Source organism: Oryx dammah, unplaced genomic scaffold, assembly GCF_014754425.2.
Source record: "Oryx dammah isolate SB20612 unplaced genomic scaffold, SCBI_Odam_1.1 HiC_scaffold_21, whole genome shotgun sequence".
Taxonomy (NCBI): Eukaryota; Metazoa; Chordata; class Mammalia; order Artiodactyla; family Bovidae; genus Oryx; species Oryx dammah.
In genome coordinates, this window is record NW_024070205.1 from 37,288,448 (window position 1) to 37,314,240 (window position 25,793).

Sequence of the window (25,793 nt, forward strand, 5' to 3'; positions counted from 1 at the left end):
TCATGTAATATACAGGTAATTTTCAAATTTCTGTAATTGTCTAAATATAAATGTTAAAAGTGTGTATGTTTTTTTAATCCAAGATCCAATCAAGGTTTATTAATTGCATTTGGTTCTGGTGTTTCTTTTATCTTTCATTACATAGGTATTTTTGAAGAGTCTAGATCACTTTCTAATTTGATTATTTCTTCAAGATTTGATTTAGGTTAAACATTGTTAAGAATGCTATAAATGTTATATTGTATGCTTCCATCTGCTTCACATCAGTAGATATAAAATGTCAATTTGTCCTATTTTCAGTAATGTTTAATAAATTTAGTTAATGTGTTTTTTCCTAGGGCTTTCTCATTAATAGGCTCTTGCGATTGTGTGAATATTCTGTTTTCCATTCTGTCAGTTGTGATAGCTTGTATTAATGATCTTGGATGATTCAGTTACTACATCTGGGGTTGCAATGTAGTGATTTTCTGTCATTCCCTCTTCATTTATTAACTGGCTTTTTGTTTTGTTTTTTGGTAAGGAAGAGCTTTCCCTTTTTTCTCTCCATCTTTCAGTATCACTGTGGTCTCATGGATTCTTTTTATACTCAACATGGTATATATTCTTTTCCTGTTATTATCATTTATTGACCAGTGGGAGTCTTCGTCCTTTTGAAATGGTCCTGTTGGTCTTTGAGTACTCTGTGCTTTCTGGCACAAGATATTCTGGGGTTACCTTGTATTTTCCTTGCTCCAAATCTGAAATCAGTCATTTTCCTAAGGAGCCCTGGTTTCTGTTACTGGAGAATGGTATTTAGAAACCAAGATGGAGGGCCGGATGTATGTAGAAAAGAAACTTTCTAAAAACACTGCTTGTCATTTTGATAGTATGTTGCCATTTAAGAGGACTTTCACATACATTTTTAAATGGTTTGTCCTTTCATCCTTCCTGCAGTCCTACCTTAAATTTAGGCAGGTGGAATAATTAAATCTTCATTTTAAAAAAAGGCCAAAATGAGGTGTTAAAAGGATTAACTTTCCCAGAATTATAAGACTAGTAAGATCAGGTTCCAGGAGCAAAACCCACATCTTTATACCTGGTACTTTATATTTTTCTTTTTCTTTTTTCCCCACAGTACATGATATCCTAAAAAGCATGTTTCAGTTCAGTTCAGTTCAGTTGTGTCCGACTCTTTGTGACCCCATGAATCGCAGCATGCCAGGCCTCCCTGTCCATCACTAACTCCCAGAGATGTCTTTAAAGAGCTATTTCGCTGACTCTTGGTCACTGCCAGCTCCACTAGAGAGAGAAAGCTTCCTTTGTGAGACTAAACGATAAATGACTAGAGCCTGGAGAATATTTGCATCCTTCTTAGCATCACCACTGGGAGCCCCTTTTGTGATGAAGTTTGCTAACTGGGCTTTCAGTGATCCTCTGTATGCATGGAATATTTGATTTGTGACTTGGAGAGCTTTGTTTGAAAACAATACATGGTCGTACCTAAACCTTCCATCTCTTTACAGCCTGTAATCATGCCACTTCTAGAGAAGCAGGAAGCCTAGTAGTTTATTTTTTAAATACTGTGCTTAACGCTGTGATTTGGTATTTTACTCTATAAAGGTCTTTTTCTTAACTTGTTTTGTTGTCAAAAAACACAAGCTTTTTTTTTTCATGAACACGCCAAGGAACTGTTTTAGACTTTTTTTTTCCCTTTTCTCTCCCCACTATGCCATTTTAATACCTCAGATATACAAGGTATCAGTTTACATACTGTGTGTATATTTGTGTTTTATACATTAAAAAGTTTTTTTTAGTCCCCCAAGAACCATTTTATTTTTCACTAATAGTAGCGATATCACACTTATTGAGAGTGCATGGAAACAAGGAAGAAAGGAAGGATGAATATGATTTGTAATATAATAGTACATGTTATATTATAACAGTATATTTTGATATAAAATTTCTTTATTGAATAAATAATTGCAGCATGTCAATTATTTCCATCCTAATAACACTGTGTTCTTTTAACACTGAGGTTCCCTGAAAGCTAAACTTATCCTACATCTGCAAAGATAGTAATATTTCATCCATAGAGAGTTTCAGAGTCTACAATCCCATCCAAACAGATAATTGGAACTCTTAGCAATATTAGTGAACTTAATCTTTTCCAGTATTGTTTTTCTTTGGAATTCTTGGATGTGTTAAGATACTATTTAAATGCATTTTAACCTTTAAGGGACACATGCATTTTTTTTCCTTGAAAATTCCCCCTTTGCTCTACTGTAATCCCAAATAAAGAACTCTTGAGTCTAAGGAGTAGAAAGAGAGACTGCAGTTAAATTCCCTAGAATACAAGATCTTTTAAAGCATTTACCCAGTGCAGACTATTTTGGGTGCTTTATGGCTTTGTTCAGAAGCATTTCTCGGTATGTCTGTCTTTTCATTGTTGCTTCCTGCTGCTGTCTTCTTGTTTCTTTGTCTTTTGCTGTCTCTCCCTTGCCCAGTCTTCCTTGCATTTCTCTTTTCTTTCCCTCCTATTTCCTCTCTCTCCTACATGTTATCTTCTTTGTTTTCGTTCAGGACTATGAGAGTAAATTGCAGGCCTTGCAGAAGCAGGTGGAGACGCGATCCCTGGCTGCAGAAACAACTGAAGAGGAAGAGGAGGAGGAAGAAGGTGAAATCTAGAGACTGAAACTTTGCTCTGTAGATGTTCTGAATCTGTGTTGTCAAATTCCTGAGCCAGTTTAAAGATGATTTAAAAGATGCTCAAGGCTAAGCGTCCAGGCTGTACTCTATGAGGTGGGGGTGGGACTAATAGTCTCTTAGAACCCAAGGTTTCTGAGCATAGTCTCCATAGAAATCTCTTGGGCAGTTTACATAACCTGTCTCATATGACCATACATATGAAATTTATATATATGTGACAAGCAAATATAGAGCTTAATCTTTGTTAAGATGCTCTGTTTTACAGATTCCCCTGGTGGTCTAGTGGTTAAAATTCCACATTTCCAGTGTAGGGGGTGAGGGTTTGATCCCTGTTTAGGGAACTAAGATCCCACATGCTGACTGGTGTGGCCAAAAAGAACAAAACAGGATGCTCTGTTTTATTTGCTGGTTTATGTCAGGGATTTCCCCGTGAGGACTTTGGAATATAGAAGCGGGTATTAAATCTCTTTCTGGCAGACTGCTCATCACGTTGTTTTGTCTTACCTACCTGTCTTAAGTTTTCTAGAATTTCTTAGTTGAAATTAAAATGCGGTGTGAACATTCATCATATTTTATTTTTTCACCCAACCTCTTCAGTAATCTCAAGGCTTCATAATAACTTTAAAGAAACTCTTTAATTTGTACACTGAATTCTTTATTTTTAAATATCTATGTGAAATATGACCTTTTTCCTCTACTAGAAAGGAAAATAGATCTGTTTCAAGTTGTACAACAGACTAAGAGTTTTTCTTTATGATAAACCACACAGAGCTGTATCTAAAAGAAAAGAAAGAAAAACTGGAAAGTAACTTGATTTTTTTAAAAAGCTGAGGTATAGGAGGGATGTAATTTCTGCATAGTTATGAGTCCACCATTAAATACACCTGGTTTGCTCTTTCAGTTCCGTGGACACAACATGAATTTGAGCTGGCCCAGTGGGCCTTCCGGAAGTGGAAGTCTCACCAATTCACCTCATTAAGGGACTTACTCTGGGGCAATGCTGTTTACCTAAAGGAGGCCAATGCCATCAGTGTGGAACTAAAGAAGAAGGTAATGGAGGTTGTGGGAACAGGGACCATCCCGAGGCAGAGCTGAGCCTGATGGGCTTCATGGTCCTCGTTTTAAGGCCACTTTTCCCTTTGGTGAACTCAGCAGCTTTTTGCTGTGAAACAGGTTTATATATGCCTTCATTTAACATATGTGCCTGGAATGAAGTAGGTTCTAGTTGTTGTTCAGTTGCTAAGTCATGTCTGAGTCTTTGCGACCCCATAGACTGCAGCACACCAAGCTTTCCTGTCCTTCACTATCTCCCAGAGTTTGTTCAAATGCCCATTGAGTTGGTGATACTATCTAACCATCTCATCCTCTGCCACCCTCCCCTCCTCCTGCCTTCAGTTTTTCCCAGCATCAGAGTCTTTTCCAATAAGTCTGCCCTTCACGTCAGGTGGCCAAACTATTGGAGCTTCAGCTTCAGCATCAGTCCTTTCGATGACTATTCAGGACTGATTTCCTTTAGGATTGACTGGTGATCTCCTAGCAGTCCAAGGGACTCTCAAGAGTCTTCTCCAGCACCACAATTCGAAAGCATCAATTCTTCAGCATTCAGCCTTCTTTATGGTCCAACTCTCACATCCAAAATGACTGCTGGGAAAACCATAGCTTTGACTATACAGACATTTGTTGGCAAAGCGATGTCTTTAAGTATTTGTTAAATGAAAATTTTAAAATAACATGTTTTCTAGCCTGTTTTATATATGAGGAGACTGTATTCCTGATGAGAGTTAAAGAAACATATCAGTAGAAAAATATTACTCTTGGGTTCTGAAAATCACAGTTTTCCTTTAGTTCTCTTCCATTAAGTTGGCACCTTTAAGTCCTCTGTGCCTTCTCCTCTACTAGGCTCTGAGAGGCAGTTTTGTGTAATGAACAAGCACATGCATTCTGCAACCAGACAGCCGGGTTCCTACCCCACCCAACTCTCCCAGTTGTTTAACTCTAGTAACCTGGGCCTCTAGTCCCTCATCTGCAGAAGGAGTTTGGCAACTGGGCCTGCCACCCAGGGTTTTTGTGATTTCCTGAGGGGTGAGAGAATGAATACACATACAGTGCCAAAATAGTGTCTGCGCATGGTAATTGTGATGCCAGAAACATCACACCACAGTATAGATTCATTGTTCTGCGTGTCCCTCTGTTTGACAGTCTCCTGACTGCTAAGATTACGGGGAATAGGATGAGGGGGCAGTACTGAGAAGTAGGTAAGATAGATCTTATACTGCCTGACTTTGGGGAAAAATCATTCTCTTTTTCTAGGACTGTATTTTAGTTTCATAAAATAGGAATAAGATCTCTTATTCTTTTGTAACTCCATCTCATTTTGTGATTATATATTAACTATTTTTCTCTTTAAATAGATTAAATGATGGCAGGGGCTAGGTCTTTTTTTCTCATAGCTGTACCTAGCATTTCATTAATGGTTGGTTAAAAAAAAAAAATAGAGAGTTACCAAGAAATAAATGACATGATGAATGCAAAGCACTTTTGTGTAGTAAACACTTTTAAGAGTAACAGTTATAATCCTCTGAATTTAACAGAAAACCTTAGCACGTGTCTACCTGCTCTCATTTGGAGATGCATTCCTGGGTCCACCTTCTGTTCTCTATGGAAGTCTTTGTTCAGTTAACCAGAATATATTTATTGAGATTTTAGGTTGTGCAAAAACACTGTGCCAGGCCAGGAAAACAAAGACTGTAAATAGCTAAATGATTAATATATAAGTAGCCACGTTTCTCACTTAATCAAAAGCTGTTGACCACATGCTGCTGTTTGACGTCTTTCCCATTGGGCCTGATTATGTTGCCTTGTTTCTGAACCTCGCTTGGAAAAACAAAAAGCCTGTTTGTCCATGGTTTCTTCTGTCCATTTAGGTGCAGTTTCAGTTTGTTCTGCTCACGGACACGTTGTACTCCCCTCTGCCTCCTGAACTGCTTCCCACTGAGATTGAAAAAACTCAGGAAGACAGACCTTTCCCTCGTACAGTGGTAGCTGTAGAAGTTCAGGATCTGAAAAATGGAGCAACACATTATTGGTCTTTGGAGAAACTTAAGTATGAAAACATTACATGTAAAGCCAGTTGTTTTATTTAGAAAATAATAATGAATTGCTCACGTGGGCTCTTCTCTCTGTGATGTTGCCATTGCTTCCTGATGTTGCTGTTGCTGGTGTTGGTAATAGCACTGTCCATTTGTTTTCTTCTAAGTGAACGAATCGTGCTCTGTGAATACCTTTGTCATTTGTAGAGGTGATTTACATTTACCCTCCATAATGCTCCTTTGGCAGCGTGTATACTAAATTTGAGATGACAAAGGGAAGATTACATGGCGCTTGTGCAAAGATGGCACGCAAATTTGGCAGGGAGGGGGGTGGAATTAAAATTAATTAACCCTAGATAGACCCTCTTATATTTTAACTCTTTTAATTTTACAATATCTGTTTCTGTCTTGGATCTAGTAATTATTCATCTTTTCTGTCCTGGATCTCATGATGATGATGAAATAGCATAGCTTCCTTTGCCTTTAGTATAATGAGGTATTTTGTGCTGTTTCAGTATGTTTGAGATACCATATGCCATTGAACTACATTTATCCTGGGACTCAGTAGAGCTTAGATGGCCATTCTTGACTTTCTTGATGGCTTCTCTCTAGATTCTGACACTTTGGATACTGAGTGTTAGAGTTTCTGTGCTTTTTGCCTTCATTCTTTTTTAATATCATTAAATGGTGGGAGCAGCTTTATAAAACCTTGCATGGAAGATCCTTCCAGTGTGAAATTTTGATGTGACCTTGTGATACTAACCCAGTGCACTTTACGTTTACTGTCCAGGCAGAGGCTGGATTTGATGAGAGAGATGTATGACAGAGCAGGGGAGATGGCCTCCAGCACCCAAGATGAAAGTGAGACCACCATGACTGGCAGCGATCCATTTTATGATCGGTTCCATTGGTTCAAACTTGTGGGAAGGTATGTGATGATTTTATTCTTTTCAGGTAATGGTTTTGTTTAAAGCCTCAAAGGTATTACATAAAGTTAAAGAAAAAAAGTACAAAAAAGCCCCCATTTATAATCTTATTCACTCACACATAGCCACTGTACCATTTGGTATATTTTCCTTCCCTTTTATCCAGCTGGCAGGTTTAAGTCTCAGACTTTGAAACAAAGTAGCTGACAGTTTTCCCTGCCTCTCAACTCATTCACAAAATGTCTTACTCTTGACCAAGATAGAATTAAAAGAAAAAGAAAACCTGTGTCTGTATCCAACATGGTTCAGAATCACAGTATGACATGCAGTTTATCAGACTACAACTTCTCCATGATCTGCTACATCCTCACTTTAATTTTTAAAACAGTGCATCTCAGTTTAGTCTTTACCAAGAGTGAATAGTTGCACACCTGAGTAGCCCACTTGCACCTCTTTTATGTATACTTTAGTCAGCATTGAATGTGAGCCCATGTTGAGTCAACTTCTTAGAGATTTGGAATTTTAAAAGCAGAGAAATATAAGTTTTCACCTTAATGATTTCAGAATTTGAATTATTTTCTGATTGAGAAAACTTTCTGACAGTTTTAAAGGACCTGGGTTCAAAGGTGAAGCTGAAGTCGTAGTATTTTGTAGAAATGAAATTAGTCTTTTTCACTCTGCTCTGATAGTAGAGTGTGTTTTTATTTAAAGAGATGAATTGGCCAGACACATCTTACCCAAGCAAGGTATATACCTACTTTGCCATATATCATTCATCCATTTTGTTTGCTGCTCCACAATGACATGGAGATTGGAATAAAGATTTAAACTTTATTATTTCACTTGATATTGAGTGGCTCCTTTGAGGCCTGACTGCTAATCTTTTGTGTGAATGGGAGAACGTAAGTGTTTTACAGCACGTTATTTACCTGGCATATTCTACTCATGTATTTCTTTTGCTTTTCTTACTCTAAGGATCAGTCCTTGTTCCCTTTCACCTGAACCAGATGATTTATGCTTATTTTGTCCTTTTGCTTTTCCACTTGCTTATTTTGTTTTGGTTCCTCAGTGGGTTCTGTCCTGTTGGCACCTGTAGCTTCCTGTTTAACCGACTGTTCCTCTCTCCTTGGCTGTGTCCATCGGCGTGTCCCCTGGTGTCTAGCTCCCCCATTTTCCACGGCTGTGTGAATGAGCGCCTTGCTGACCGCACACCCTCCCCCACTTTTTCCACGGCCGATTCCGACATCACTGAGCTGGCTGACGAGCAGCAAGAGGAGATGGAGGACTTTGATGAGGAGGCGTTCGTGGATGACACCGGCTCTGACGCAGGGACGGAGGAGGGCTCAGATCTCTTCAGTGACGGGCACGACCCGTTTTACGACCGGTCCCCATGGTTCATTTTAGTGGGAAGGTTGGTGAGGTTAAAGTGAGAAAGGCGAAAAGGGACCAGCTCTTGCTCTAAAGAGGCTCCTTATGCAATTTTGGACAATTTTGCTTTAATCTAGTTCAATTCATGATGCGGGTGAGAGAGCCCTCAGGCAGTGTCTGGGAGCTACTTGGCCTCCTCAGTGCAACATACGTGGCAGTGTTTGAAGACTTTACATGGAGAATCCCTTGTCTTACATGCCTAGTAATTTTGTTCTGAAGGAGGAGACCCCAGAAGAGAAAGTAATTAAAGCCAAGAGTCACACTGTTCTGGAGTTGGAAAATGTTATTGTGGTTTGATATTTCCTCTTGTAGGAATATGAGTGAGGAAGCCTAAGGGAGCAATATGAGACAGAGCAGAGCAAGTCCAGTGTTAGGAGAAAGGGATTCTTGGCATCAGCAGGAATCACAGGGACAAACGCAGAGTCGGGGGTAGCATTAGGTTTATTTCTTGCATAGTCTGTGAGCCCAGAAAAAAATCAGGAACGTGAAATTCCCTCTTCATCTAACTCAGATGGATACCTTTCTTTTGCAGTTTCATGGATCTTTGGGTTTTGCTAAGATTTTACCTGTAGGCATTGTAATGATGAATTTCATAAAATTATCTGTTGAAACCGTCAACAATAGATATTTGTTCAGTGCTCCATGACACTGCTTTGTGTTGAGTTTAGCTGCCAAACTGAGGCATTGTCTCTGGCCCCATCTGTCAGTGATGCAGAGCTCTCATGCACATGTTCCTCATACTGGGGTCTTTGTCTACATCCTTCCAGTCTTCATGCTGAAGTAATTTTAATTACAAATTCAACAGTGCAGCACTCACTGGATTTAAAAAAGTACTATGTTTTGAGGTATTAAATTTAATTTCAGTGGTACTTTAAAACCATATTTTGTTGAACCCTTTAAAAATAAAGGGAAATTACTTCAGTGTTAATGGGTTAACACCAGTTATCTAAAAATAAACCTAAGTGCAGCAAGTCTCCTGACCCACTAGGTATGTAAGGTTCTAAAGCTTACCTCATAGTATGGTGTTGGTTGGTTACCTGGTGAGAATTAAATGTAGAAGATAATCAGCTTTATGGAAAGGGAGAAAAGAAACGGTTTTTTGATAGAAATGAAGACCTCAGTTATGACCATGGGTTGGAATATTAGACAGCCTCAGGGTTTTATAATGGTAAAGGGGCATTTATTCAGGTTTTCCATGAATAAATGTAAAGGGATTATACAGCCATGAATATTGCTTGGTGTATGCCGGGAACAGATGTTCAGGATTTCAGAGGAGCTGATTTATATTAAAACTGAGGAAGGCAGTTCTGTGCATGAATCAAGGGGCCATAATGTGTTCCTGGTTTTACGGCCATTCCTACCCTCTTTTCTAAGAGGGTCTGAAGTTGGAACCAAGTTTTTATTGGTAAACTGCTCAGTCCTGGTGCTGGTTGTGCAGCTTCTCACCTTCTCACGGTGCTCACTTTTGTCCTGCATCATCACAAATGAAGAATAGGTGGCTTCACACTATGTGGCGTGTTGGGAAGAACACTGACCTAACAGGGCTGACAACTTAAACTGAGGCCTGTTGGGTTCTCAAGTGTAAAATAGAGAGTTAGGTAAGAAAAAAAAGAAAGAGCCTTATAGATCTTTTTATTCTTTCCTATTCTTTCATGCATACTAGAAGAGTGAATATTCTGGTTAAGAGTTCTGCTTGGAAGCATTTGTATTTTGAGCCAGTGGTATGGAAAACTTAAGTCAGAATCCCACTTAATGGGGAAATTCTCTGCCTTGAGATGTATGTACTTTCTTTCCTTTTAATCATATCAGATTGAAGTGTAGGTATAAGGCAGTCACCTCTACTTCAATTTTCAAATAAATTACTTGTGGAACTATGGCTTAGGAATTGACTTTTCCATTTCTTTGGGTTCCCTGGTTCTGAAACTCACTTGACTTTGCAAGGAAAGCAGTAGGGAGGAGCTGAAATCGTAGTGGTCAGCAGAGTGAAGCCTGGCTCTTTATTTTTGCCCTTGACGGCATTTCTTACCTACAGACAATTCATAGCAACACAGCGTCACCTAGTTACGTACCGGTCATTCTCTGTGTAAGAGGAGTAACTTCTTTGCTGTTTTTGTGATTCATGGGATTAGATTTCCCCTATTGACATATAATTGCAAATACAATTCACATAAAATTTCTAGTTTTTAAAAAAATTCCATTTGTAGGTTTTGATTCATGGCCTTGGCTGCCTCTGGTGAATTTTTATATGAAAATTAAAAGAGCTTGTCCCTTTAGCTGTTCTCTTATGGCATGCTGGGATGTTATGAATCATCCATCATCACTTGGGATGAAATGTGAAGTATTTAAGCTAGTCTTCTGGTTAAAGGTCTCCTGTGTTATTCTGTGACCTAAGTACCTAAACTGACATTCTTTCTGTAACTAGGATTGTAATTGCGCTGGTCTTCATTATCTTTGTGTTGACAGAATTTGTTTCCCTTTTTATGTAACCTCACAGAACTTTATGCTAATATATCCTTTACATCTTCCCCTCTCTCATCCCTCTTCTCTTTCAGTCTGCTAGATCAGGGTACAAGGATTCTCAAGAATGAATAATAACTATAAAAATACCAGTTTTAAAAGCTTTGTAAGAGAGCTTTTATAAAGTCCAGAGCATTGATTTTGGGTTGGAGAGCCTTTGTTCTCACAGGACAAAAAGCTGTCTAGAGACTGTGGGGTTGTGTAGACACAGGGCCGATGCCCATACCACTGCCTTCGAATTCTAGAGTTCTCTGAAAAGGGAAATCCACAAGGATACTTTCTATTCTTACGCATTTGAAGTATCCATTGCCATAGATAGAAAGGGGATTCTCATCTTTACTGTGTGCTCAGATAGTACTTATTTCTTGGGACTTCCTGGCGGTCTAGCAGTTAAGACTGAGCTTCCACTGCAGGGAGCCCAGGTTTGTTCCCTGGTCGGGGATTTAGGATCCCGCATGCTATGTGGCACAACCAAAAAGTTAAAAAAATAATTTTTAAAAAAGGGTTCTTGTTTTTGAATAGCTACTTTTAAATATGAAAACAGCTGTATAAATTAAATATGGTTAAGAATCTGAACGTGTCCTATATAGTTAATATCTATTATGAGTATGACTTTGGAAAATCAACCCAATATAAAGTTGAATGGTTTTGCTTCTTACCTCTGGTTTAACCTGTTTTTCTGGAAAAATCTTCCACTTCTACTTAAAGATAAACAGCAAATCATTTTCCCATTCACTTATGTCCATAGATACTCAGTCATTCAACAGCTATTTTTTGAGTGCATTTGTTCAGTAAATCTAGCCAGGCCCTCTGCAGACAATGGCAAGTAAACCCAGACATGGTTCCTGCCCTCACAGGTTTTCCCTGTGGTGAGTGAGATGGACAGATGATTGCATAAGTAAATGGAAATCATAGTAGTGATGGAGTTGTGTGTTACTGAGATCATAAAACATTGGAGATACCTGTCCTAAGAGAGTGGTATTTGAAATAAGACCTGAAGATGTGAAATCAAAGGTTTGAAATGGGTAGTAGAGCTCAGAGAGGACAGCAGACAGGGATGCAGCATGCGCCATGGCTCTTTAATGGTCAAGGGATTGGAAGGGCGGGCAGTGGCTGGAATGCTAGCAGAAGATGAAGGTGGTCTGTATGTGTGCTGACTTTGGAAGTGAAATGATTCATTTAGTTCCTTAAGCCAAATTCTTAGTCTTTAAACTCTGTCATAGTAGTTGATGTTTGAGAGTCTTGTTTGTAATCCTTTTCAGACTTTTCATTTAAAGATTTTTGCACCATACAGCTTTTAGCCCTCTTTTTTAGCATTGCCCTCCCCCACCTTTGGAGCAGACTGAAAGGGAAGCAGATGTCGTTTCATCTGATTCCATGTTCACTTGCAATTGTGGTTTATTTATTTTTTTTTTTGGTTATACTTTCATTCATATTTCATTTGTGCTCTTTTACTTTGATTAACATTTGTTCTCCTGTGGTGTTTTTGTCTGTTTTCAGAATTGTTTTCATTTCTTTGAGTTGAAATCCTAAGAATCTACTCCATCTTCCTTTGCTTTGTTTTAAAGTAGATTCCGAGCAGGAAAAGGTGCAGACATGCATACAAGCATACCTCGGAGATATTGCTGGTTGGTTTCCAGACTACCACAATGAAAGCAAATATTGCAGTAGCCAGTTGCATGCCTTTTTTGATTTACCAGTGCATGTAAAAGTTATGTTTACATTACATTTGGTCTATTAAGTGTGCAAAGCATTTTGTCTAAAAAAACAACATACATATCTTAATTTGGACTTCCCAGGTGGCTTAGCAGTGTAGAACCCACCAGCCAGTGCAGGAGATGCAGGTTCAATCCCTGATCCAAGATTCCCTGGAAAAGGAAATGGTAACCCACTCCAGTGTTCTTGCCTGGGAAATCCTATGGACAGAGAAACCTGGCGGGCTACAGTCCATGGGGTTGCAAAAGAGTCTAACACAACTTACTGACTAAACAATGATGACCTTAATTTAAAAATACTTTATTGCTAAAAAAAAAAAAAAATGCTAGCCGTCATCTGAACCTCAGTGAAATAGACTCTCGGCTGGTAGAAGCTGCTGCTTGATAGCATTTTACCCACGTGGTGTTGTTACTGTGGAACTTTCCAAATTGGAATCAGTCCATTCAAACCCTGCCCCTGCTTTATCAAGTATATTTATGTAGTATTTTAAATACTTTGTCACCATATCAAAAATCTTCCCAGCGGCTTCACTGGAAATAGTTTCCATCTCAGGAAGCCACTTTCTTTGCTCCTCCATAAGAAGCAACCTTTCATCCCATAAAGTTTTATAAGAGAGTAGTTTAGTCACATCTTTAGACTCCTCTTCTAATTCCCGTTCTCTTGCTGTTTCTACCACATCTGCACTTAACTTCCTCCATCGAAGTCTTGAATCCCTCAAAGTCATCCATGGGGGTTGAAGTCCACTTCATCTAAACTCATGTTAATGTTGATGCTTTGACTTCTTCCCATGAATCACAGATCTTCCTAATGGCATCTGCAATGACGTATCCTTTTCAGATCCATCAAAGAAACCATTGTCTGTGGCAGCTGTAACCTTACAAAATGTATTTCTTAAATAATAAGACTTGAAAATCAAAATGACTTCTTGACCCATGGGCTGCAGAGCGTGTGTTGTTTTAACAGGCATGAAAACCTTAATCTCTATCAGGGCTCATGGGTGACCAGGTGCATTGTCAGTGAGGTGCATTGTCAGTGAGTGGTAATATTTTGAAAGGACACTTTGGCTCCTGCCCCTGAGCAATAGGTCTCAACAGTGAACTTAAAATATCCCATAAAGCATGTTGTGAAAAGATGTGCTGATCATCTAGACTTCATTGTTTCATTTATAGAACACAGACAGACTACATTTAGTGTAATTCTTAAGAGCCCTAGGATCTTCAGAATGGTAAGTGGGAATTGGCTTCAGCTTCAAGTCACCAGTTGCATTAACCCCTAGTGAGAGTCAGCCTGTCCTTTGAAGCTAGGCATTGACTTCCTTCTAGCTCTGAAAGTCTTAGATGTCATCTTCTTCCAATACAAGGCTGTTTCATCTGCAAAGAAAATCTGTTATTTAGTGTTTTTGTTGTTGTTGTTCAGTTGCTAAGTCATGTCCAACTCTTTGCAACCCCCTGGACTACAGCATGCCAGGCTCCCCTGTCCTTCACTGTCTCCTGGAATTTGCTCAAATTCATGTCCACTGAGTCAGTGATACTATCTAACCATCTCATCCTCTGCCACCCCCTTCTCCTTTTGCCTTCAGTCTTTGCTAGCATCATGGTCTTTTCCAATGAGTCAGCTCTTCACATCAGGTGGCCAAAGTATTGGAGCTTCAACTTCAGCACCTGTCCTTCCAATGAGTATTCAGGGTTGATTTCCTTTAAGATTGACTGCTTCAATTTCCTTACAGTCCAAGGGACTCTCAAGAGCCTTCTCCACCACCACAGTTTGAAAGCATCAATTTTTTGATGCTCAGCCTTTTTAATGATCCAACTGTACATGACTACTGGAAAAACCATAGCTTTGACTATATAGACCTTTGTCAGCAAAGTCATGTACTCCTGTTTAATATGCTGTCTAGGTTTCTCATATCTTTCCTTCCCAGGAGCAGGTGTCTTTTAATTTCAAGGCTGCAGTAACCATCCACAGTGATTTTGGAACCCAAGAAAATAAAATCTGTCACTGCTTCTACTTTTTCTTCATCTGTTTGCTATGAAGTGATGGGACCAGATGCCATGATCTTAGTTTTTTTTGACTGTTGAGTTTTAATCCAGCTTTTTTTCACTCTCCTCTTTCACCCTCATCAAAAAGCTCTGTAGTTATTTAGTGTTAGCTGCCTTCATTAATTGTCTCAGCTGGATCTTCTGGATAATTTGCTGCAACTCCTACATCAGTACTTCTGCTTCCTTTTGCACTTTTATGTTATGGAGACAATGTCTTAAGCATCATGAACCAATCTCTGCTAGTTCCATACTTTTCTTCTGCAGCTCCCTCATCTCTTTTGGCCTTCATAGAATTAAAGGGAGAGGACCTTGCTCTGAATTAGGCTTTGGCTTACGGCAGTGTTGTGGCTGGTTCGACCTTGTATCCAGACCACACAACTTTATATCATCAACAAGGCCTTTTCACTTTCTTACATCATTTGTGTATTCACTGAAGCACTTTTAATTTCCTTCAAGAACTTCTCCTTTGCATTCACCGCTTCGCTGACTGACACACAAAGCCTAGCTTTAAGGCTGTCTCAGCTTTCAGCTTGCCTTCCTCACTAAGCTTAATCGTTTCTAGCTTTTTATTTCAGGTAAGAGATGAGACTCTTCCTTTCACTTAAACACTTAGAGGCCATTGTAGGCTTATTACTTGTCCTGATTTCAATATTGTTGTGTCTCAAGGAATGGGGGGCGGCTCAAGTATAGGAAGAGAGACAGGGGAATGACCTGTTGGTGGAGTAGTCAGAACACACATTTACTGAGTAAGTTCACTGTCTTGTATAGGTGTGGTTTGTGGTATCTCAAAACAATTGTAGCAATAACATCAAAGATCACAGATCACCATAAAAAATACAATGATAATGAAAAACTTTGAAATATTATGAGAAATACTGAAATGTGACAGAGAATCATGGAATAAGCAGATGTTGTTGGGAAAATGGTGCCTTGCTGTAGACATGGTTGCCACAAACCTACTTACAAAAAATGCAATATCTGCAAAGTGCAAAACAGTGGAGCACAATAAAACGAGGTATGCCTGTATGTGTCACATTGGGTTACATTTGATTTCTTGATGTAAATGTTTACCTTTTGTCTTGTCTCGTGTCCAAGGATCAGCATATACCAAGTGGGAAGATAGGAGCAACAGTAGGAACTAGGTTGTTTCCCATCCACTAATTGGACTAAACACCCAAACTTTGTGATCACCAGTTTGTATTGCTTAAAGAAAAAAATCAAAAGCTACAAAATTATGAAAGAAGATAAAAAGAGAACCAGTGTGATACAACTTTGCTAGTTCATCTGAAGTAGAAAATGTTAGGTCTTATTTTGTTCATCTGATTACTGAGTAAAGTTTTGGGCTCTGGAAGCAAAAGCCACCCTTTGCGGATCAGTGTCTCCTTCCTTAGCAATTTTGTTGATGTCCATCCTGAATCTCCTACAAGCTCACTAACAGATATTTCTGGCTTCATAGCCTTTCTGCCCATATGTGTCAGTCACCTTGCCTAAATATAGTCATTTCTTAGGGTAAAAACAAAGACCCACAGTGTTGTGACTTGAAATCTATTTTAGAGTTATTAACTGTATTTCAGTCACATTTCTCTGGCCTTTTTTTTTTGGTCTCCTGATTTCTGTTTTATCTATTGGGAAAAACAAAACAAAACCTCTTTATATAGTTACATGAAAAGGTTGAACTCCTTAATGGGTTCCCTTTTCCCCACCCTTAGCAGTATTCATATCTTAGAAGTCTACTTCCAACTGTTAACGCCTCTACCTGTTGTAGTAATTTTTATAGGGAGTAATTTAGTGTAAGTTGATCTTTCACAAGCATTTGCATTTGTTTATGTGTTATTTGTGCTGAAAACGCATCCGGAGACAGTCTGAGAGTACAAAACAGAGCGGCAACCTTAAGACAGGGCCCAGAAGCCAGCTCACAGTTTCATGAAGATATTCTCGGTACATCTGAAAACCAGCCTCTCTGTCTGTGGGATGCTCAGATGCTTGTCTCCTGGTTTCTCTCTCTAGGGCCTTTGTTTACCTGAGCAACCTGCTGTACCCCGTGCCCCTGATTCACAGGGTGGCCATTGTCAGTGAGAAGGGAGAGGTGCGTGGATTTCTGCGTGTGGCTGTGCAGGCCATTGCAGGTAGGTGCCCCTCTTCTGAAATGAAAGCTGTGGGTTCTTTGCCTTGAGACAAAGGAGGCCGGTTCTGTATGGGCCACGTTTCAGTTACACACTTTAAAACAAACTGTGGTGCGTCTGACTGTCTCAAAGAGAACCTTTACTGCTTCTTTTCTAACTCTTCTTCCCAAATTTCACAGGTAGATCCTGTTTGGTTTGTAGTAGATCCTACTGCTATTTTTGAATAATGGGGTGAAGGGATTTCCTTTACCATGAGGAACAACTCTTGGATTAACGTTATAAAAGTCATTTGCATTTTAAATAATGAATTTTAACTGCTTCAGAAGTAACAAGATTTTTAGACATTTTCTTGCCTACTTTTCTCTCAGGATACAGCAAGACATTTTGTGCTTTGGCTGCAGTTTTGTAATGCGTGGATCAAGATTTTGATACTTTACACTTTTCCAAGATCCATTCTACCTTCTGAGGAAAGAACATGGCTATTCCCTGTTAGCTTTTCTGTTTTAATTTCCAAATGCTGGGCTGTATTTAATGACCTTTCAGCTTTTCCCCATAGAAATGTGTGACAGTCACCAGTGTTGACTTTATGGTGGTCTCCACAAATTCAGTCTAATATTTTCAAATATTTGTTGAGTATTATTGAATATAGTCTCACCAAGGAAAGGGAACAGTATTTCTAAGTATGATATTTGAGCAGTATCAAGAATCAAACTGATTGTTTATTAACTAGCTTCGTTTGAGCAAGGAGAGCAGTATGTTTCCCTGAGTGGAGGTGGAAACCCTATTTGATCTTACTGCTTTGGTCTCATTCTTTCTCATGCAAAAGACTTGTTCTTTAGTATATCCTCTTATATTAAATTTTTGGGACCTTAAGTTTCCACTACTTTCCTGTTTATTTTGTAATCCAATGAGTCATTTTCCCTCGGCCCCATATGTCATCTCATCCTTGCTTTTTTTTTTTTGTGCTTAGCGGATGAAGAAGCTCCTGATTACGGCTCTGGAATTCGACAGTCAGGAACAGCTAAAATATCTTTTGATAACGAGTACTTTAATCAGGTGAGAAATCTTCCAGGAAGAGAAAAACCCTGTGGAAGGAGAAAGACAGATTTGTTAGGAGGATGGATGTTCAGCATTGGAGGGAAGTTCTCCCTAGAACTAAAGAGTGTAGGTAGCCACAGGGTTGTTTAATAGAACATAGGACATGTCTGACAGTTCCCAAGGCGAGGGTGAAGGCCCAGCATTTACACTATGTGGAATCACCTTTTCTCAGTTTAGTTCAGTTCAGTTGCTCAGTCGTGTCTGACACTTTGCAACCCCATGAGTTGCAGCATGCCAGGCCTCCCTGCTGCTGCTGCTGCTAAATTGCTTCAGTCGTGTCTGACTCTGTGCAACTCCATAGACGGCAGCCCACCAGGCTCCCCCATCCCTTGGATTCTCCAGGCAAGAACACTGGAGTGGGTTGCCATTTCCTTCTCCAATGCATGAAAGTGAAAAGTGAAAGTGAAGTCGCTCAGTTGTGTCCGACTCTTAGCGACCTCATGGACTGCAGCCTACCAGCTCCTCCATCCATGGGATTTTCTAGGCAAGAGTACTGGAATGGGTTGCCATTGCCAGGCCTCCCTGTTCATCACCAACTCCCGGAGTTCACCCAAACTCATGTGCATCGAGTCATTGATGCCATACAGCCATCTCATCCTCCGTCATCCCCTTCCCCTCCTACCCCCAATCCAGCATCAGGGTCTTTTCCAGTGAGTCAGCTCTTCGCATGAGGTGGCCAAAGTATTGGAGTTTCAGCGTCGGTATCAGTCCTTCCAGTGTACACCCAGGACTGATCTCCTTTAGGATGGACTGGTTGGATCTCCTTGCAGTCCAAGGGACTCACAAGTCTTCTCCAGCACCACAGTTCAAAAGCATCAATTCCTCAGCACTCAGCTTTCTTCACAGTCCAACTCTCACATCCATACATGACCACTGGCAAAACCATAGCCTTGACTAGACAGACCTTTGTTGGCAAAGTAATGTCTCTGGTTTTGAATATGCTATCTAGGTCTGACACTGTTTCCACTATTTGCCCATCTATTTCCCATGAAGTGATGGGACCAGATGCCATGATGTTAGTTTTCTGAATGTTGAGCTTTAAGCCAACTTTTTCACTCTCTTTTACTTTCATCAAGAGGCTTTTTAGTTCCTCTTCACTTTCTGCCATAAGGGTGGTGTCATCTGCATAGCTGAGGTTATTGATACTTCTCCCAGCAATCTTGATTCCAGCTTGTGCTTCCTCCAGCCCAGCGTTTCTCATGATGTACTCTGCATAGAAGTTAAATAAGCAGGGTGGCAATATACAGCTTTGACGTACTCCTTTTCCTATTTGGAACCAGTCTGTTGTTCCATGTCCAGTTCTAACTGTTGCTTCCTGACCTGCATATAGGTTTCTCAAGCATCAGGCAGTCCTTAATCCACGTAACTTTTCAGTCACGATTATTTGTGGGGCACATAAACAGATGTGAAAGAAACGTGGGAAAAATATGTTGTCATACTACTTATCATCTACTTATGCTGCCTTGTTTTCAGAGTGACATTTCTTCAGTTGCATTGACCCGTTCTGGTCTGTCCTTGGAGGAGCTGAGGATTGTGGAAGGACAGGGTCAGAGTTCTGAGGTCATCACTCCTCCAGAAGAAGTCAACCGAATGAATGACTTGGGTGTGTAATCAAGAGTGCTGTGACTGGGGGTGCTTTCCAAGAGGGGAAAACACTGACCATTGTCAAGGATGATCACTACTTTTACCAACTAGTGATGGAAGAATACACTCTCCTCTCTGAAAGGTGCTTTGTCATTATTTGAACCGTACCTGTGTTCATTTGACCTGCTTTAGATCTGAAGTCAAGCACTTTGCTGGATGGTAAGATGATGATGGAGGGATTTTCTGAAGAGATCGGCAACCACCTAAAGCTGGGCAGTGCATTCACTTTTCGAGTCACAGTGCTGCAGGCCAGTGGAATCCTCCCAGAGTATGCAGACATCTTCTGTCAGTTCAAGTAAGCCCCACTTTGCTCCTCCTTCCTAGCCATTAACCTGGATGATGACTTTTGTGCACTACAGAGTGCTCTTAGACTTGCCAGATTGTATACTCTCAAGAGAGAAATGACTCCCAGACCCTGAAATAAAATGTTTTCTTTACTCTGGTTGGGAGTAAGAAGTGGAAACAGGCAGTGGAACGCAACAGAGTTAATAGTGGGAAGGAGTGTGGCCACACATCCTGCTAGAGGTTCAGCTGTGGACTGTCCCCCTCTGCCAGGAGTACAGGGTCAGATCCAGTTAAGCTCACTCATCAGCCTTTTTAATGTTCTTCATGCCAGAATGTCTTGTTAATAAGTCTGAAATCAGTGAATTAACTAACTGCCAATTATGCCTGTTTAACGCTTGGGAAAGGCAAAATGTAAGTAGTTTAAAGAACAGCAAAATTCTATATCCATTGAAAGAAAACTAGTAAGTAAGTAGAGAAGATGTGACAGGTTTCATTTCTCATCTGTTCAATAAGCATTTTCTATCCTGTAACCCTCTGGAGCTCTGTGCTCTAGTTACTTTTGTCTCAAGACTTCCAAAAACATTTTTTGGAGAATCTTAAGTTTTAATACTCCCAACATGAATATATCTTTTGAGCACTTGGGGAGGGGCACAGTATAAGAGAAGGGAGTCTGAGCTGTGCCATTCCTAAAGCCCATGGTTTGCTGTTGGTGCCACCAAAAGGCTGCTTTAGGCTTCTGCCCTTCCTTTCCCCTGAGTGTGTGCCTTATCCTTTCTGGAGGCCTCATACAGCTTCCTTTCTATGTAGCTGTCAGCCAAGTCCTCAGTTAAATGTGGTTATTACGTAGTAAGCTGCTAATGTCATTTGCTAAAACTTAACAGTTGATGAAATATTATCCATCCAGTGTAGATTTGCCCATTTAACGTGTTTTCACTAATAGTCTCCGTTAGTAGCTAATGTATTTTACGGAAAAGACCTGCTTGGTCAGCTGACATCTGAAATGGCAAGAATGGTCTATTAACTTCTGTCCCAAAGTCTCCTGAAAAGAGAGTATCATCTCCACCTGGTGTAAGCCCTGGAGGAAAGGGCATGTTGACTCATGTTGAAAGAAGACTCAGATTTTTCTGGGGTTTTTATAAACTCTCATCTGGCCTGCATTGGGAAGACACAGCTGTAGAGCACAGTCAGTGGCCTCATGTATTACCTGTGTGGAACCCCGAGATATTGGTATCTGCTCCAAGGAGAGCCTTGGAGGAGTGTAGGGCAGAGGCTGATGCTCATGCAGCCTCTGACAGGTGCACTGTGTGGTCTGGAAAGGAAGAAATTGGAAGAAAAAGAAGGGAGTAAAAAGTAAAAGAGAGGGAGAAAGGTAAGGAGAAATGAGAAGAAAGAAAATAGGCAAGAGTACGCGTAGTGTGGAAAGATGCAGTGTCACAGTGGTATGTGATTTGATTACCTGGCAAAAGTCCACCACGGTCTTTAGGCTGAGAGACTTATGGTTGACCCTTGAACAACTCAGGAGTTACGGGCATTGACCCTCCTCCACGAAGTCTGAAACCCAAGTGTATATCCACAGTTCCACATCTGAAGATTCAACCAACTGTGGATCATGCAAAACCATATAATTCACTCTTGATAAAATCCACATGTAATTGGACCCACACAGTCCAGACCCAGAACACCAGTGATGTTCAAGGGTCAACTGTAGTATGGAAGACCAGGAGTTCATGGAAGACCTGGTCTCTCTGCCCCCTGTTTATCCCTTTTTTCTTGTAGGAGTGTGGGGTATCCTTCTAGTGGATATTTCTGTCTTGCAGTACATCTTTGAATTGTGTATTCTATAATTCTCCACTTCTTTTTATTTCAGACTAATATTAGGGAGGCAGAACAATAAAATCTCATTATTTATGAGAATAAGTAAACATAGCCCAGACTCAGCAAACATTTCAGGAGTATTTTCTATATTTCAAGCCCTGTGGGAGACACACAGTCTCTTTTGGGGAAACAGGCAAATAAATATATTATTACAAACAATGGCATCATTGCTACTGAAAAAAAATAGGTCCCTGTTGCTATGGGAATGTAGAACTGTTTGAGTGAGTCAGGGAAGTCTCCCTGGAAGAGGTGACATTTGAATCTACTCCTCGCTGGTCTTAGAGAGGCTCCCAGCAGGTATGCCATCCACAGGCTTTAGTGCTACCTTATAAAAGCTTCAATCTGCCAAATCTTTTCTATACAAAATGATTTCAGTTTTTATTTTCAGTAAAACCCTTCTACATTGGAATGAGAGTTCACTGAATTCACTCTTCATATGTTTTCATAGCTAAATGGTGTGTGCTCAGTTGCTTCAGTCATGTCCGACCCTTTGGCACCCCCATGGACTGTAGGTTTCCAGGCTTCCCTGTCCATGGAATCCTACAGGCAAGAATACTGAAGTGGGTAGCCATTCACTTCTTCCCTACCCAGGGGATCTTCCCTATGCAGGGATCAAACCCATGTCTCCTGCATTGCCTGCACTTCAGGCAGATTCATTACCGCTGAGCCATCAGGGAAGCCCCAGCTGAGTGGTAGGGTTAGTTGATTTTAATTCGAAATTAATGTGGGTTTTTGTCTTTTTCGCTCTCTTAAGCTTTTTACATCGGCATGATGAAGCATTCTCCACTGAACCCCTCAAAAACAACGGCAGAGGAAGTCCTCTGGGCTTTTACCATGTGCAGAATGTAAGTCACATGGACATTTTTTGCCAAGTGTATTACAGGCTGGTGGTACCCTGAAGCAGCTGGTGCGAGGCAGCCATCATGTACGGGCTCCCTTTGGCTTTCTCAGCCGAAAAAGGATGATAATCCGAGCTGCTGTGCAGGGGGAGCTCTGTGGTGAGAACAGACAGTGGAGGGAGCGGCCAGGGCCCTGAGCTCATCTTCAGTGGACAGAGCAGCCAGCATCTTCTCTGAATGACAGTGGGCCTGTGTGTAGCATTGGGGGTTGGTCTGCCAGTAAATTCTTTGTCATTGAACTGTGAGTTGTTTTAGTGTTTCTGTCCTAGAAAAATAAGCATGTTTAATATGAGTTTTGTTAAAGTTAATATGTTCTTTAAACCATAAGAAACATAACACTGTTCGGTTGCAAATAATGTAGAAACTATGAAATTCTTTTGTAGCTAAACTAAGCTTCAGAATCTTGTTTCCTTTCAGCTGATTCGATGATTAATCCTTTAATGCCCCTTACAGCTCTCCCATGAGTGGAGTAAGAGAACAGACCCTCCATCTCTTCTAGAAAAATTTACTTAACCCCATTCAAAAGTTTTCATTCTCATCACAAGAGCTAGCATTCACTGAGAGCTTATGTTGTGTCAGTCATTGTTAGAGGTTCTTTTTCTGTCTTAATTGATTTAATCCTTTCTTTTATGCCACATACTGTCATAATCCCCATGTTATAGTTGAGATAACTGAAGCACAGAGCAGTTGAAGTCACTCACCAAGGTTACAAAGCTAGGAGGAGGCAGAGGTGGGATTGAACCCAGGGAAATGTGACTCTAGCATCCAGGATCTTCACAGCTGCACAGGAAACAGTCTCACTCTCTTGCTAACCATAGTCCACTCTCTAAAATACAAAAGAGGTACTCCCTGGTGGTCTAGTGGTAAGACTCCACTTGCACTGCAGGGGAAGTGATCCCTGGTCCAGGAACTAAGATCCCTCATGCTGTGCAACTTGGCCAGAAAAATAAAAATAAGAAAGGACAACTCCAAAAATGGAATGAGCAAACACAAAACACAGTTTTCTTTTTTATGTTTAATTGTATAAACATTAGCATGCATGCCTGTATATGATCAATATTGTCTCCTGTATACAAGGACTGTGCCTGATGTCACTGTGTGGTGGTGAGGGGGACACTTAGATGAATCACAGGGGATTATGCCTCTGAAGAGTTTAGAATTATGATAAGAGAAATAAAATGCATATTTATTTTATGTGCAATTTATAAAAATAGTATAACTTATGGAGATATTCAAAAGGTATTCTTGAAATGCAGTGGGAATAGGAGAAGGGAGAATTATTTCTACTAATGGAAAGAGAATTTTATGTTACATTCTTTGTTGAGGGTGGATGGTTGGATGGAAAAAGAAGGTTGCGGAGCTCCCTGAAGGCTATAGTGTAAATAAGAAAAGGTGGGTCACTCTTGGCCTTGTACCTGGCACATAGTCAGCAGTCCCAGTTTTCATATCGTTGTTGCTGTTTGATCTGGGCCTTGAAGTACAGGGAAAACAGAGGGACAGAGAAGTGGGAAGGCCTCCTGGGCAGGGCTGCTGTCTGGGCCCACCCTCAGAGTGGAGGAGAGAACAGGCAAAGGGAGCAGTCGATGGAGTCCTCATACTGACTGAAGGATGCAGAGGGTCTGGAGGTCAGTTAGGGTAGGTGGTAGAGGGTCTTGAACGCCTGGAGCTTGGTCAAGTTGCTGTAGAAGGAAAACCAGAGAAGAGCCCATCTCTTCTGGTGTGAGAGGCCTGCAGAGTAAAATACCCAGCATATACTGGGTACTCAAAAGTGCCTAAGTGCTGTTTGATGCAGACATGTGCATTTTCCTATAAAAAATCTTTCCCTGATCGAGCTTGGCTCTACTCCTTTTATTAGATTGCAGTGGAGGTTACGGAATCATTCGTGGACTATATCAAAACCAAGCCGATTGTGTTTGAAGTCTTTGGGCATTATCAGCAGCACCCACTTCACTTGCAAGGACAGGAACTTAACAGGTTTGGACCAAATGAGCAAAGATTTTTGTTGTGATGTTGTTGTTACTGTTACTTGCCGGAAAGGAAGAAATCTTTTGAGGGATTAAGATAGGTAAGTGACAGTTTCATATATTGTCCTACGTTTCCTTTTTAGAAATGTCACCATCTTTCTTCTAAGCCACCCAGTCACTAATTGTAGGAGGAGCAAACTGAGTTTTGCCCAGGGGGCCTTGAGTACCATCTTCTTGTAGGAAGAGACTTTGAATAGGATAAAGTTGAGGTAATCAAGATATAACATGGAAATTGTGTATAATTATTCCTAACCACCTAGAACTGCATGGAGCATAGAGTCACTATGAAATGTGTGTCTGAGATGGAGACACCAGAATGAGGGAGGAGACCATGATGGGGACTCTGGGATGATGGCAGAGTATCAGTGTTAACAGAAAAATTTTCTTATTCATTAGGCAAGACTTACAAGGGGACTTCTATTAAATTGTCTTAGTCTCAGTTTTACTGTGTGAGAATATATCTGATATCTGATAATGTGCTAGTATTGAAAGTACAGGTGATCTGCTTCTAAAGGGGATTTAAACATGCTATTAGTATTAGCACGAGGTTCTTTTTAGTCTTGAAGAACTTTCATCTTCCTTTGCAGTCCACCCCAGCCGTCTCGACGATTCTTCCCTCCACCCATGCCGCTATCCAAGCCAGGTGAGTGCCAGCTGGGTTCTTCATATGCTGTACAGCTCTTATGCTGCATGACTTTTCAGGTAAAAAGTCATATTCAAATTCCCACTCAACTTCTGTGCATACCGTGTGTTCCAGTATCTAGCAGGACCTAGAATTGTTGGTGAGAAGCTCTAGGGCTCTATCCACTCCGACACTCTGGTCTTGTTGAAGATTTTGATAAACTCCCTGCTCCTCAGTCTCTCTGCTCTGTGTGTAACCCCTTTAACTTCAGTGGCGGGCATTTTTTTGCATGTTACATTTGTTGTGCATGTTCATGTATCTTGTTTTGACTTTTCTTTCTTTATTTTCATCCTTTTTCCTCATTGCCCACTTGCCACATTCCCGCCCACCCCATGCTCATTCTCCACCTCTGTGCACCTACCTCCATCCTGCCTTCAGACCATGAGAGAAAGATTGAGCTGATCCGATTTCTCGTATCTGACTATGTGAATGTGCATGTGTTGGACACATTTTCTGAGCATGCCAACGTGCTTGCCTCCTCCGCCATTGCCACCTTCCAGGATGGGGCTGACCCATCACCGCCTTTTCTCTTTCTGCCAGTTCCCAGCTGCCAGCCCGAGAGGGTATCTAAACGAGATGGTTAGTAACTAAATTAGCTCTGCCTTAGATGTAGAACCATCCTCAGGGGCCAGTCCCAAAGCCTGGCTGTCTGTGTAGGAACCACTGATGTTTCGCTTTGCTACTTGACCTGAGTGTAGAGTTCACCACATTGTCAAGGTCATGTCACATTTCCTTCAGAGAGATTTTTAGGAAGCACCTTCTC

General features: G+C 40.6%; 1 protein-coding gene across 9 annotated transcripts in view; it reads left to right on the plus strand.

The window, feature by feature from the left end:
- KIF1B (kinesin family member 1B) overlaps positions 1–25,793 on the plus strand; it is a 151,953-nt gene that overhangs the window by 95,342 nt on the left and 30,818 nt on the right. For 6 of the 9 annotated variants that reach the window (XR_005724975.1, XM_040263389.1, XM_040263391.1 and 3 more), the window contains 12 exons: positions 2,560–2,653; positions 3,587–3,735; positions 5,610–5,788; positions 6,565–6,702; positions 7,863–8,111; positions 16,408–16,526; positions 17,494–17,579; positions 19,095–19,224; positions 19,398–19,560; positions 22,180–22,270; positions 24,180–24,298; positions 24,936–24,991. Coding sequence is in view for 8 of the 9 variants with exons in the window: in XM_040263389.1 (XP_040119323.1) it covers positions 2,560–2,653; positions 3,587–3,735; positions 5,610–5,788; positions 6,565–6,702; positions 7,863–8,111; positions 16,408–16,526; positions 17,494–17,579; positions 19,095–19,224; positions 19,398–19,560; positions 22,180–22,270; positions 24,180–24,298; positions 24,936–24,991 (1,573 nt within the window). In the remaining variant the exon portion in view is untranslated. The remainder of the gene's footprint in view (positions 1–2,559; positions 2,654–3,586; positions 3,736–5,609; positions 5,789–6,564; positions 6,703–7,862; positions 8,112–16,407; positions 16,527–17,493; positions 17,580–19,094; positions 19,225–19,397; positions 19,561–22,179; positions 22,271–24,179; positions 24,299–24,935; positions 24,992–25,793) is intronic. The other 3 variants (XM_040263395.1, XM_040263396.1, XM_040263397.1) reach the window with 1 other exon arrangement.